Consider the following 14690-nt stretch of genomic DNA (forward strand, 5'->3'; position numbering starts at 1 on the left):
TCTGGGTATACCTTTGCGTGTATATTTTAAAGGTTACATTAGGTTTTTATGCCAACTGTGTTAATATTATATTATAAATCTACACTATCTCATCCGTCGACAAGCAGGTGGTTGATATTTTTATCGTTTTTGGACTGCAATATAAAATCAACAATAGGTATTACTACTACATAAGGGGTATGAGAAATACATAATAATATCTTCAACAACAGTGATTTCGTTCTTTTTTTTTACTTTCGTTTATTGAGTGTATAGCAGTGAGGCCATCGAAATTCCATCAGGTATTAGACATTAGACCCTTACCTGTGAGGGGTGTATTTTATGTACATTGTTATACTATAATATACTATATAGTATAATATAGTGTTCCCACCGTGGACACGTTATTCTATAGATACCTATTGCTTAGCTTTGTACATTGCGTTCGAGGACGCCGCAGACAGCTCGGTAAAAATATAGTTTTCAGACGTTATACTGTTGAACTGTGTAAAGAATATAAACACGATATACCGATACTTCTATAATACCCGCGCACCAAGCGGTACAATAAAAACGATAATATTTGTGTTAGAGTGAGATTCTGTGTGTTACGAAGCACTAAATATTGTGTGAAAAACAGGTGCAGCAGGTCAAGAAATATATGTTATGGAAATGAAAATATGTATGTACATAATATAGTATTATCTATATGCTATGTCTCCGACAAAACACTTACGCGAACACATATATGTAGTAAGTACTGTACATGAAAACAAAATTCTATCGAAATCATTGGGCTTTTAAATTTTGTTTATTATACTGATTATTTAATGACGTTTATCCACGGGTTTTCTACAGAATACCGTGATTTTTTTAAAAAGTCGTCTTTCCTAAACGTATCCAAAACCATAGAAATGCGCCTACGTGGTATTAATATATTGTTCTAGGTAATTAAAATGTTGGCTTTATAGGTTATTTCACTTGTAATATACAATAATCAATAATTATTCATAACATCATTTAAACCTAAGCTAAACTAGATTAAAATATTATTAAATCTTATATGATGTATGATATACCTATCATATAATATTTATGTAAATTTTTACGAAATCAAATAGTAAAATTAAACATTTTTTTAGGAATATTGTTTAATATTTCTTGCATTATATTTCAAAAATATAAAAAGTTAATTAAATACCATCTAGACATAAACTGTCTTTACTTGCTTAATAACAACACATATACGAGTAAATACATACATACATATACATAAATGCATACAGCATACATACGTATATACATACATATTATGTATGTATATAGTATATTCATTGTATATCGAAATATTATAAAACCATCGTATACAAAGAAAACAATTTACTTGTTAACTATTTTTAAATTACAATAACTCAAACTTTTGAAAAATTAACTAAGTTTTAAAAGTTAAAAGTCTAATAAATGATTATCAGTGTTATCTAACTATAATTACTATTATTTATTGTTTATAGATATACCTATAGCAGTACTGTAATTTTATTCTATAAATATATTCATAGTATTTTTTTTAATATAAAAAACAAAAATATATTACATAGTGTTATCTAAAATATAATAATATTTAAATGATTAGAATTTTTTGCTCTTTTATTACATTAATTTTGATCATAAGTCACCAAGTGGTTTAATGCTAAAACAGCGTCTCTACCGGTATCTGTGGTATTGCCGAATAATTGATTCACTCAGAATCAACTTACGTAAACTAATAGTTTTTATTGGGTGCTCGTAGTGCTCGTACATTTAAATTACTTGTAATCCGTGTTATTTAAACGTGAAATATGGAGTATAAATAGTATAATCAATATTATTAAGGTTGATTCATTTGAATTTCATAAGTTATATAAAACTAATTTTGATTTAAGCCATTTATTGTGTTTTTGATCATAAAAATAAATATGATCTGACGACGGGAAAAAGCGATTAAGAAGACACGATAATGATACATTTTAATCCTGAATTAATGTGCATCAGACGCTGAGTATACGAGATTGCTGGATTAAATCCTTTTTTTTATCGCCATCATCGTCATCGTCTTTGTTGTGAGCGTCTATAATATAAAATGTGTGTGCGGCCGCAATACTAATATTCCCGGTACTTCTCCTCTGTGATATGATAATATAATGTTATAAATCCATACCTCATAATTATAAAACCACCGTCATAATACATTATCGAACGCGTAAATTCTTTCCTTTTCAATTTCGATATTACAACGAATTCGATGAGATCAATTAAATAAACGCGATGTGGGGTTCCACCATAACGACATTGAATTATCAACCTACCTTTCTAATACACATAATAGTAATAGTAATAATAGTAATAATACATTATGGCCCATTTCTATGTATATTATGGATAATGAATATATTACTATGACCTATTGGCTATTATAATGTATTGGATGTATAAGTGGTAATCAGAAAAGAAAAAATAACAAAAATGATCTTTTAATGACAAGCGTTTCTAAGTGCAATAAAGTAATTGGATTTTTTTCTCTTAAGTATGTAAAAAATTAATTAAGACATTCAATGTCATAAGAGTATTTAGAAAGTTTAATGTGAATGAGTATTGAAAAAGAAATATTAACTAAAATTAACCCTAATGATATTATTGATAAGGTGGCTGCATAAAGTAGTGTATTAAAAAAAATGAATGTATTAATAATTATGATTGTATAGTTTTATATTAAAATAAAATAATATTAGAGTAAGAATTATATACTTGTTTTGTAAATGTATTGTGATCGAAGCCATCAAAAAATATTTGGGCTTTTTCGTTCTGGGCCCTTGAATTCAATTCCCGGTAATAAAAAACAACCTTAAGCCCTATCCGCCCCTGTATAAGGCCGGAGCTATAACGGCGAATTTCGCCGCGTTGTCCGTTGAACTAAAATGCATTGGTTGATTTTTCATTCGATGAAAAACGCCGTGAAATACGAACACTGCGTTCGAAACGCGGCGAATACGCCGTGTATAGCTCCGACCTAAAAGTACAAACCACTAAAAACAAGTTTTCATATAATAATATTATGATAATGATAAATATTTAATTATTATTATTATTTAGAAAATAAATTAAAAATAAATTTGAAAACCACTAGAAACCTCAAAAAAAAAAAAAAAAATGTTAAGTGAAAAGGTCCGCGACGCAATTTGTTTAGAAAGGTTCCTCTACTTGTTTTGGTATGAAATTCGTGTGCACTGAAAGTAAGAGTATGTAATTTGCACCACCCTCAGGTAGCTGAAAATAGAATTTGTAATTTGCTCCAAAATGATTATTTATTTGTTTGATTATTGAATATTCGATTATGCATTTCATTTTTTAAACCTACTCAGTGTCTACATCGTTTTTGGAGTTTTTATTAAAATTAAATTCATACATTATAAAGTATTTAAACTTGAAATTTAAATACAAGCGGTTAATCTTGTATTAACAAGATATTATTATTATTATCTCATAGATTATACAATCTATAAATGTTTAAGACGTTATTATTTTTATACCTTAAAATAATGAAACTGTACTCATAAACAATAAAAACTAAGCTCAAATATAAATAAGTACATAGGAAACATGGCTTTGATCAACATTTTTATTTTGCACGTCCAAATTATCCCGTCTCAATATTCTTTATGTTTAACTATATGTAAAAATAAGCATCAATCAGTTTAAACGCTTTACTATACTATTTACCAACACTGTCTACTATGTATGATTTACAAGTGCAGACCTCTTCAACGTGTTTCAACATAACTCTCACGACTCGTTTAGCCGTATGTCGTAAAATCCAATCTGCAGACACTGCCCATTTTAATATTTCAAATTTCGTGGGTTTATTCAATCTATTCACACATTAATTTGTCCTGCGGCGCCGGAAATTCTGAGCATATAAAAAAAATAAATGGTATTTCGCATTCCAAACTCCCTGGATCGTTAGTGCGTCAACTATACCTTATGCTATAAATGTTTACCTACGTATCGTTTATGTATCACGACTCACGATTTTGTTGAACTAGTTTTATAGACTATATTAATATGTATATAAATCGATCGCAAACGAATATATTATATAATACAATAGTCATTAGACCATTGTCCCTTTCGTCGACGATCGGTTTATAGATTTTTTAATCGAGAAAACAGTTTTTTCCTCATCAAACATAACTATAGGTAGTGTAATAATAATAATAATAACAAAGCATGTATAGGTATGTGAGTCAATGCAGTGGCGCGATGCTGTCAAAATCCCGTTGGTGTCGGTGGGAGACGACGGTGATCGGGCACACCCGAGCACCGCCACCGTCGCCCTATCGACATCAACCCCCCACCAAGGGTCCCACTGGTTTTTCTCGTTCCGCGCTCAAGGAATGATTCACCGATCGAGTCCAAAATCATTATCTACTATACAGCCACCAGTTGCCGTATGTCCCTCTATCGCAGACCACAGATCATCAGACCACTGCGGTCATAGTCGCTATCAACAACAGCCGTCACACCAGTACTTGGGTGCGAACGTTTCGTTTACGAATTTATACTTGATAATATATAGAAAGTGGTATAAGTAGTGCGAGTGTTAATATCGATCTCTAACTCGAACCGGTCCACGTCGATCCGATATATTCATCAACGCCCGAGTCGTCGGACTGTTTTTTTTTTACTGGGGTAAGTTTATTCTTGTACATGTTCTGCGCCTACTGGCTAATTACTACCTATACACATAATAACACATAACATATACGACGATTGCGATGCAAGTCGGTAATTTACGTAAATTTTTGTTTGGGTAATTTACCTATAAAAGTTTACGTAAATTTACCTAAATTCTGTGAATTTGGTAAATTTAGATAATTTTTGTATATCACCATAGGGACACCTTCAGGAACTCTTCACTGCCTCTTTCATGAACTTATTATATAATTGTAACGCTTATTTTTATTATTTACTGAATAGTAAGATGTTCATGGTACTATAAATTTAATGGATGTCTTTATATAAGTACCTTGTAGTGTATTATTGACTTATATATTTATATTTCAAGTTATTATATATGTACATAAATATTAAAAATGTACCTATAAAATAAATTGCAAATTAATTGAATTAGATTCATTAGGTATCTATAACATTAACACCAAAAATCAAAATTCAAAATAAATTCTGGTTTTTAGTTTTATTTGTCTTTCTCTCTAGTTATACCTATATAAATAGTTACAATTATAATTTAATAATACAAAAAAAATGTATTAATATCATATAGTTGTAGTTATATATTATATATTATGGTAATATTGAACTTTTACGTTTTAAATTTATATTATCAACTATTTCATTCTATTGATAAGTTATGAATATTCACCTCGTTAAGACGTTTAATTTAAGGTGTCACATGCTAATTTTTTCGGTAAAAAAATATTTACCTGTAAAAAAATAATTGGTAAATTTACGCTATAAAAATTTACCAATCTTACATCTCTAAATTTAATTTCGCCAAAGTCCACGAGATCAGACTAACAATAACAAGTTTTAAAATGTGTAGGTACATATTATATTTACGGATCGCGGATTTGTAGGATGCGTTTTTCTATAATATGGTACTTATATATCAAAACGACTAAAAACGGACTGTTTTATTTCCGTAAATAAATAAAATATATTATTAAAACGTAATGGTGCAAGCAGTCACTTTGTACGGTCCATTGTTTAAACCGCATAACTCGGACACTTTGTACGGTCAGGTAAAATTGTATACTGCAGAACGCGGATACTTTGTACTATTACAGGGGTGGCCAAATTGCGGCTCTCTTCATCGACGTATGGGTCTTATTTACAAAAACCAAAATTTTAATTTTTTTTGCATACATTTATAAAAAAAAAATGTTTTTTATTATTATTATTTTATAATTTTATATTTCGTAATTTGATATGTTTATCGGATGTTAGCTATCTTTATTATTTTTGTGGTATAAAAGTACAGATTAGATAATTTGGCTCTTGATATAATTGCATTAATATATGTGGCTCGCGTATATAGTCATGTTCACCACCCCTGTACTATTATATTTAGTTATATACATAAGTGATGGTATAAGTACGCTCACTTTACCTGCAGATTTTCGATAACATTCGTGAATCGATAACTCCATAAACAATTTTTTATAATTTGATATGGTTATTTACAACAATTGGCAAAATTTACTAGATTAGAATTTCTAATATTGCTTATACAGTTACATATTAATTTTTAATCGATTATTTAAACGTCAAATTTTTAATTTAAATGATATATTTTTCAGAGTTTGAATTGAGAAATTCACCGCGACATGGCGACACGTATATCCATTATAGTGTTTATAACACTATTGGCTTACGTATGCAATACAAGAGCCTTTCCATCTAAACTACTTAACTGTCCAGAAAAATGCGGTTGCCATTACTCCAGAGTTAACTGGGTGACAGACTGTTCGAAAAGAAACTTGGTATCTATGCCATATAAAGGACTCGACAGCAATGTCTACGTACTTTATATGAACGATAATCTCCTAAAAGAAATCGAACCGTTCCCAGCCAATATCAAACTTAGGACATTACAGTTGTCCGAAAACTTTTTAACGAAAATTCATAAAACAACGTTCGCTGGACTTCGTTACCTAGTGGATATAAACTTGTCGTCTAACTTAATCAATCATATTGATCCTCAAGCATTTGTGTAAGTTTATTTAGATATCTACTCATTTATTTAATACATAGGTATCGAGTATTTCGTGTGTATACGTTTTTACAAAAGATATTTAGTCTATAAAATGACACGAGCTTTTACTTCAGCTTTTAACTTCAATCGTATTTAAATTAAACAAATTAAGTCATAGTTTCCATGTTTGCTTATTCAAGGTCGATTCTATTGTTGGGTTATACATATGTACATTACATTTTTAAGCGGACACACTAAACAAAAAAATATTATTATAAATGTTTTAATTATCTATTTAAATCAATCTTATCTTAAAATAGAATATTAAAAATTTTATATTAGGTATTTCATTCTTAATGTTCATTGTGCGATTGTTTTTGCATAGTCCGATTAAACAAAAAGTGAAATTATTATTACCAGATGTACGAAAACTGTTGGTTTATTTTGTAATGATACAATTAATCTTTCAGTAAAGATAAACTTGTATTTTTATTTTTTATTAAATAGGTTTATTCCGATATACAAATAATAAAGAATTAAAACTATGTCTACTTTACCTATTAAAACAGTTTTATTGTTTGCTTTAAAATGAGAAAGTATTTAAATATTAAAATATAATTATAAATTTAAAACTTATTCGACATTTGTCATATTTGTTACAGGGATAGCGCTGGATTAATTACGTTAGAATTGCAAGGAAATCCATTGAAACAAGTCGAAGGTCCATTCTTAAACTCCAAGTCTTTGCTGTACCTATACCTGGCAAACAGTCATCTAACAAAATTATCACCGCAGTTTTTCGCCAATATCAGAGGTCTAAACAAACTTGATATTTCTGGAAACCCTCTTCATATCATTGAACCAGGCATATTTGATCCTCTTATAAGTTTAAAACATTTAATTCTAAATAACTGCAATCTTACACACATATCAAGCGTAGCTTTTAGTAGTCTCGGTGACCTGACGATATTGGAATTGGCTGGAAACAGTCTCAAAAGTCATGTTGACTGGACCTTAATACTGGGTAATCTAGGCAGATTAGAACATCTCGATTTAAGGCAATCAGGTGTATCAAATTTACCAGATAATGTATTTTTCAAGAATAAATGGCTAAGAAGTCTAGTGTTGGCTGAAAATGAATTATCTTATCTTGACGTGGCTACTACTTTGGGTCACAATTTAGTTAATTTAGATTTTCTAGACCTCAGTTATTGTCATATAAAAGGACCTTTATCTAAAGATGCATTCGCTAATGCAACGAAATTACGTACCCTTATATTATCTGGAAACGATTTATCTGCAGAAGATTTAGCAGTAGCTTTATCACCTTTATTAAAACTAGTGAAACTTTCATTAAGAGACTGTGGATTGACAAGGTTGCCTGCTAACACTTTCCAAAAATTTACTAAATTACATGAATTGGACATATCAAGAAATCCTTTAAACAATTCTTTTACAGCACTTTTATCTCCGTTGGAATCATTGGAACATTTAGATATGGGTTACAATAACTTGCAAAGAATACCCAGAACGACTTTTTCAAAGATGTCTGCTCTAAAAACGCTTATTTTGTCTGGAAATAAACTTAAAAGCCAAGAATTAGGTTTATTCCAAAATCTTACGCGTTTAGAAGTATTAGAGTTGAATAATTGTGGATTAAGTCGTCTAAATGATACAGTGTTCTATGATAACTTTACATATCCAAAATTGGAAGAGTTAAGACTTTCAGGCAATCCTCTTCAAGTTCCCAAAGAAGGACCAATACTACCACCTAAATTATCAGGTTTAAAGAATTTGGACATGAGTAAATGTAATTTGAGTAATTTACCTGTTGACGCTTTCACTACAACGCCCAACATTAGGCAGTTGTTATTGAACGATAATAAATTAAAGAGTGACGAAGAAGGGTCTATGAAGTTTTTAGAAACGCTGACTAGGTTGGATCAGTTGGACTTGAGTTTCAATAATATCACGGCAATCAGTCCTGATAAATTCGGGTATAATTATCAACTTACGTCGTTACGACTGGTTGGTAACCCTTGGAAATGCGATTGTTATATTGTGGATATGTGGAAATGGTCTGCGTTGTCTATAGGAAACATAGAAGTGTTGGTAGATTCCAAAAGACTGGAGTGCAATTTCGATCCCAAGAGCACGCCAATTAAGAAAGCCAACCTGACAAGACTCGGAAGCGAACTCACAGCTAGTGTACAACGTACGTGGGTCAGGTATGTGGGCGAGGCGAATTGTCTACGCAGACCAGAGGCAGCGAGACCAGCCAGGATTGTTACCAGAGAAGTTCACGAATGTCAGCCGATGTTGTCAGAAATTGAAACCGAAACGCAAAACAAATGGTTACCTCTAATAAGCATCTGCGCTATTTTGTTATTAGTTTCGGTAGTTATGATGAGTGTATTAATAAAACGTAAAGAAAATCCAACAAGGAAAGACAAAGGCGTCTCATGTGATTATTCGCAAGAAGACAATTATGTGGTGGAATTTAAAGGAACTAAAAATGTATCCCGTATAACCATCAAATAACCATCAAATGTATTAGATAAACTGATATTTCAATCTTAAACAAATATTTTCATTATTTTAAAATATATTTATATATATATATAATTTTTTTTTAGTAACCCATCACATTTTACTATTTCTACATACTAAACAAACATTATAAAAATCAATAAATATAAACTTAGAATTTGGGAACTTTATCATTCTTTAAATTATGTTTAGATTATTATTCAATATTTGTTTTCCTAGCAGAAAAGTTTCTAATGGTCATAGGGTGTTGGAAACAGACAATCAAAATCAATGTTTCTCACTTTTATATTTTCATTTCTAATGCAAGGTCATTCAGTGCAGGGTAATAGTAAACTTGTACATTTTTAAGCGAACAATAGACTAGGTACTAATCGAGTTTCACTGTTTATGTTATTTTTATTATTATTCGAATCGACTGATCAAATATGTATTGTATTTTCTAGTTATTAAGCTTTTAATGTATTGTTTAGGCACGCTCTCTGTAAAGCAATGTCAGATCATAAATTGTGATGTTAATCTTCGACCGTAATATATTATTTTAATCATGGCTTAGGGTTATGGTATACCTATATTACTGTTTATTAAATTTAATAATTATAATATAGATTACTAACTTAATAAAATTTAATGTAGAAAAATAAATATTCTTTATTCTTTTTATGCTAAATGTATCTATTAAATGAAATGTATATCTTAGTATAGTATAATAATTTTTAACTATATTTCATACCATGTTTTTTGTTCTATTGTTATTTCCCTAATGATTTTTATCATTTTAACAGAAAAATTAAACATTTAAGTTTATTGACTTAAACAAACACTTAGATATTTACATTTTAATTACTGTGTAACATTATTATTTACTATACTTAATGATTAATGATCATATAAGATGTAACAAGAATATGCATCAGTTTTTAAATTTATTTTAGAACTCATACAATTTTTTTTTAATTTTAAAGAAAAAACATATTTTACATACAAATTACAATAGTAGGAAATCATATAATTTTTTAAGTAGCATTATACGTATGACTAAAATAAACAACGTGTCAAATATGTATTTGCGAATAGGGACAAATAGACGTAGCCGTTTGGACGTGGGGACAATTGGACGTAAAAATATAAATAATATTATAATAGATCATCATCAAAATTAAATTAATCTAACCTAAAAATTGTTCAAAGGTGTGACACTAGAATTAAAATATCATTTTTACGTAGAATCGCTCAAAATATTTCTTTGCATTAAGGGGCATCGCTACGGTTGTTATTAAATTTAAGGGACAACATTTAAGCAATTCATAATCTTATTTTAGCCGCCCGAGATCTAGTGTTAGTTGTAAATGATTATTAGTGTAAGTGAAATGTAATGCGGGTACCGGCTGGAGTCACCGACGGTTGCCACTTTCGTACGCGCATGCACATGTCAATAACTCGATAACAATAAAAATGCAAATGATTTTACGACATCAAGGTAACTTATTGATTTGACAAAATTAATGTTAGTTAACGTCGTCTGATCTAACAGATAAATATGTAAGTACATTATTATTTATTACTTACCTATGTGTGATACGTCATATTTTGATGACTTTTTCTTACACCATACGGAATATAATTAAAGTTAAAAGTTTTAAATAAAATAATAATAATTCAAACTATGTATAGTTAAACTTGATTAATAATTAGTTATTCTATTATTAACATTTTAAATCATAGTTATTTATTTAATCAGAAATATACATTGTAAGTATGTATAAATTATAATTTATAACAAATTTGTTGTCGATCACGTCCACACGGAAGACAGCGTTGCCAAACATTTTCTTTGTTCAAAAGGCGCATGTTGAGCGAACATCTTAATATTGTACGCATACACATAAAAACATGTACAGGCTAGGGGAAACGTTATCAACGAACATGTTGGACAGCAATGTTCGTCCTTGTGTGGACCCAACCACAGGCAACGACGACGCGATACTGTCGACTCTTCCTCCGCGTCGCAAAGGCACAGGGTGGGATGGGAAGACAAGTTGATCCGGACGAGTACCGGCCGCCGGCCGTCTCGCTCTCTTGCGCGAACCGTCTTAAAGTCGACAACGGCGACAATGTATCTTAGTCGTAATACCACGTAAAGCATAATTGTGTATTCTCTTTTATGTCGTCAACAACACCTGACATAGTGACATTTGACAACTGGCTATTGTGTACCGTTGTTTATCATTAATACAAATACATCGAACGGATAGTGAAATTCGTGTTGTTCTTTTATCCTGACCAGTCAGACCGAGCACCTACCACCGTAGCCGTGTCAAAATGGCTCCACGAACAGGAATCACCCAGTTGGCGTAAAAGTGAGAGTTTTTTTCACGCTGACACATACCTCGGATTAATTGCTTATATGATATTAATATTAAGCTATTTAATCAGGATTGTGTTTTCCGGTTAGCTAGGATTCCCAAGTTAGGATGATTACGCATCAATAAGTAATCTGATACGGAGGAGGAATTCCGCGTAACCGAAAATAACCGTGAAACCAATGCCGCAACTAGACTACTTGAGGTTCGTATGCAAACCAAAATTTAGAGGCCCTAGTGGACGTGTTATACACCTTTTCCAACTTTTTTTCAAAAATGTTTTATTTAATTTTTTTTTTTTTTTTGTTTTTTTGGGGGTTGGGTTAGCGCTATCTAAAAATGTAATTACTATAAATTTTCTACTATAATAACAAACAATTTACTCTAACTATACTACAATACCAATAAGGTATCAATACTTATTTATATGTTTTTAAAAATATTTTTTTACATTGTTTCAAGTTGTTAAACAATCAACGTTTTTATTAAAAAATTATATTTTTAAATATTTTTCATCCTTAATTTTTTTAATTTTTTAATTTTTTTGAATGATGACATAGTTTTGATTTCATATTCCAAAGCAGAATATTTTTCTGAGTTTTTTGATATAAAAATCGAATTTAGGCGAGTAGTTTATAAGATTCGTATTTAACGTTTTTTATCAAGCGGAGTAGTGGACAAAAATTTTGCGGGGTAACCCCGTACCACTCCACTCCACGCAACAAAACTTTAAATACTTATACTCATAAACTACTCGCCCTAAATTGAACAACTTGAAACAAAATAAAAAAATATTTTTAAAAATATGAATACTTTTTGAAATGATAAAAGAATCAGCCTTTATATCTAACGTGTGTTTGAACACCGTTCGTACTGATAACCCCGTGGTCACGACACGAATCTGTGTCCGTGGATCCCGCGGAGCCACGTATTAAAAATCTGTATTATACGTCGTGTGGGCGAATTGTAATGCCTATTCTTAACGTTTATTATTATAAAAAAATTCGACATTTGGTGAGAAAAAATATTAATCTTTTTACCAACACTTCCCATGTGCCAAACCAACTCATTATTTTTTTCTCTTATTTCTATACTTAACCCGTACCAAAGCCAAATATTATTATGTTGAAAATGTCATCAATAAATGTATTATATCTGTGCACCTGCTATGTGCCTAAATCAAATATTGTTATGTTAAAATGTACATAATTTTAAATTGTATTATTATTTACAAATCTGGATTATGTTAAATACAATCTCATGATTACCTCAAAAATTATTATTCTTATATTTAAAATATTTTTATTTTCCTTTTTTTTTTTATTAAATATTTGGTCTTCAATGAACCACTGCATGTACAAACCCCAATAAGTTCCACCGACTTGACCTTATTTTGGTCATCACGCGGTGCTATTACAGAGATGTTTTTATGTTATGTTTTCAGAGTTCAAATCGTCCCTAGTATGTTGAATATTTATTGAAAAAAATTTTTATAGCGATTAATTTTAATTAAAATATTGTTTTAGTGTAAATATTATATTGATGTGAATTATATTTTATCTTAATACTTTGTACGTTTGTTATTTACTTATTCAGTGATGATATTTCTAATATTACCTATAATTTAATATTTAATAAGACTGATAAGATTATGATTAATATAGAACAATGTAAATATACATAGCTTATTTGTAAAAGGCAGTTCACATTCTTAAAAGATTTTTGTTATGTAAATGGTGTAACTGTGAGAATAAATAAATTACTATTAAATTAATTAAATTAATATAATAAAATAAAATAAATTAAAACCTAACATAACCTTAATACTTTATTGTATAGGACAATGTATTAATATCATTTATAATTTTATCTTGATTGAAGAATGATTTTAAATTCTGAGAGGGCTGAGAGGAGCGTTGAAATGAATTGGTTATAAAATGATGCGTTTTACGTGTGTTTCCGGAGTCCGGACATAATACATATGTCATCTCTTTTTTGAATAAAGTACAAAAGATAAAACAGAAGAATATGGCCTAAAACCGACTACAAGACTTATGAATACACGAGCGTTACTTATACATTTTATTATTGTAGTCGAAACTCTATGTCTGGGTGTCGATACGTTTCATCGTCACAGCAAATGTCTTGAGTTCGATTGTCATTGAATATTGAATAAATAATATTGTATTTGCGATGTAGACATTATGCCACTTAATAATTATTATAATATATGTTACAGTACTCACGGGCCGAACGAGGAATAAAAAAAAAGTACCTAAATAATATAATTAAGTATTTTATCACCTACAAAGTAGTAGGTTTGGCAAAAAAAAAAAATATACATAAAAACACAACCTAACTTAATTATATTGTAAGTTAAAAAAAAATTATAATATATTTAAATATCACTGTATTATACGAGGTCGGTTATGAAAAGGTTTCGGAACTTATAGGATTAAAGACATTCAACTATGCGTTATAAATGAAAAAAAGCACTTAAACAATAATCTTAACAAAAATGTTTTATTAGATATGAAACATATTTTGTTATAATTATTGGACATATTAATATTATTATTATACATTTATAAAACAAGTTTCTTAAAAGTTGGTTTTTACATTTTCTGAAAAGATTATATATTATGTAAATATAGTATAGGTTATTTACTAAAAATTTGTTTTTATTAATAACATTTTTACCTTTGTGATCGCATTGAATTATAATTATTCATTGACCACCGCATAGGCGTGCGCACGGGTATTGCAGGGTATGCTATAGCAACACCTGCGAGATGCAAATAGCAAATATAGTTACAGTTTTCATTTATAATTTTTGTTTTTTCTAACTAACTAGTAACTATTGTTAGACGTTAGTATTGACAGTATTGTAAGTAGTTACAGTTTACAAAATACAATAACATTATAAATCAAATTTATTAATAAATTATTTTAAAATATTTTACAATAAGTTTGTGTTTATTTATTTAGAAAAAAAATATTAACTCATGAGTAGGTAAGTATATTTGGTATCTAATATCTATACCTATTCA

The 14690-nt window shown here is 29.5% G+C and overlaps 1 protein-coding gene across 1 annotated transcript; it reads left to right on the forward strand.

Moving 5' to 3' along the window:
- Positions 1-4575: 4575 nt before the first annotated feature.
- LOC113557517 (insulin-like growth factor-binding protein complex acid labile subunit) lies at positions 4576-9271 on the forward strand. The gene is made up of 3 exons (XM_026963086.1): positions 4576-4704; positions 6336-6748; positions 7393-9271. Exons 2-3 carry the CDS (start codon positions 6363-6365, stop codon positions 9269-9271), a joined length of 2265 nt encoding a protein of 754 aa, XP_026818887.1. The 5' UTR covers positions 4576-4704; positions 6336-6362.
- Positions 9272-14690: the final 5419 nt, after the last annotated feature.

The sequence above is a fragment of the Rhopalosiphum maidis genome, chromosome 4 (genome assembly GCF_003676215.2).
Source record: "Rhopalosiphum maidis isolate BTI-1 chromosome 4, ASM367621v3, whole genome shotgun sequence".
Taxonomy (NCBI): Eukaryota; Metazoa; Arthropoda; class Insecta; order Hemiptera; family Aphididae; genus Rhopalosiphum; species Rhopalosiphum maidis.

What these genes read in the sequence shown, in the direction of transcription:
- LOC113557517 (XM_026963086.1), top strand. Translation starts at nt 6,363, where the DNA reads ATGGCGACACGTATATCCATTATAGTGTTTATAACACTATTGGCTTAC. An exon ending in ATTGATCCTCAAGCATTTGT is followed by an intron (nt 6,749 to 7,392) that starts GTAAGTTTATTT and finishes TATTTGTTACAG; the next exon opens with GGATAGCGCTGGATTAATTA.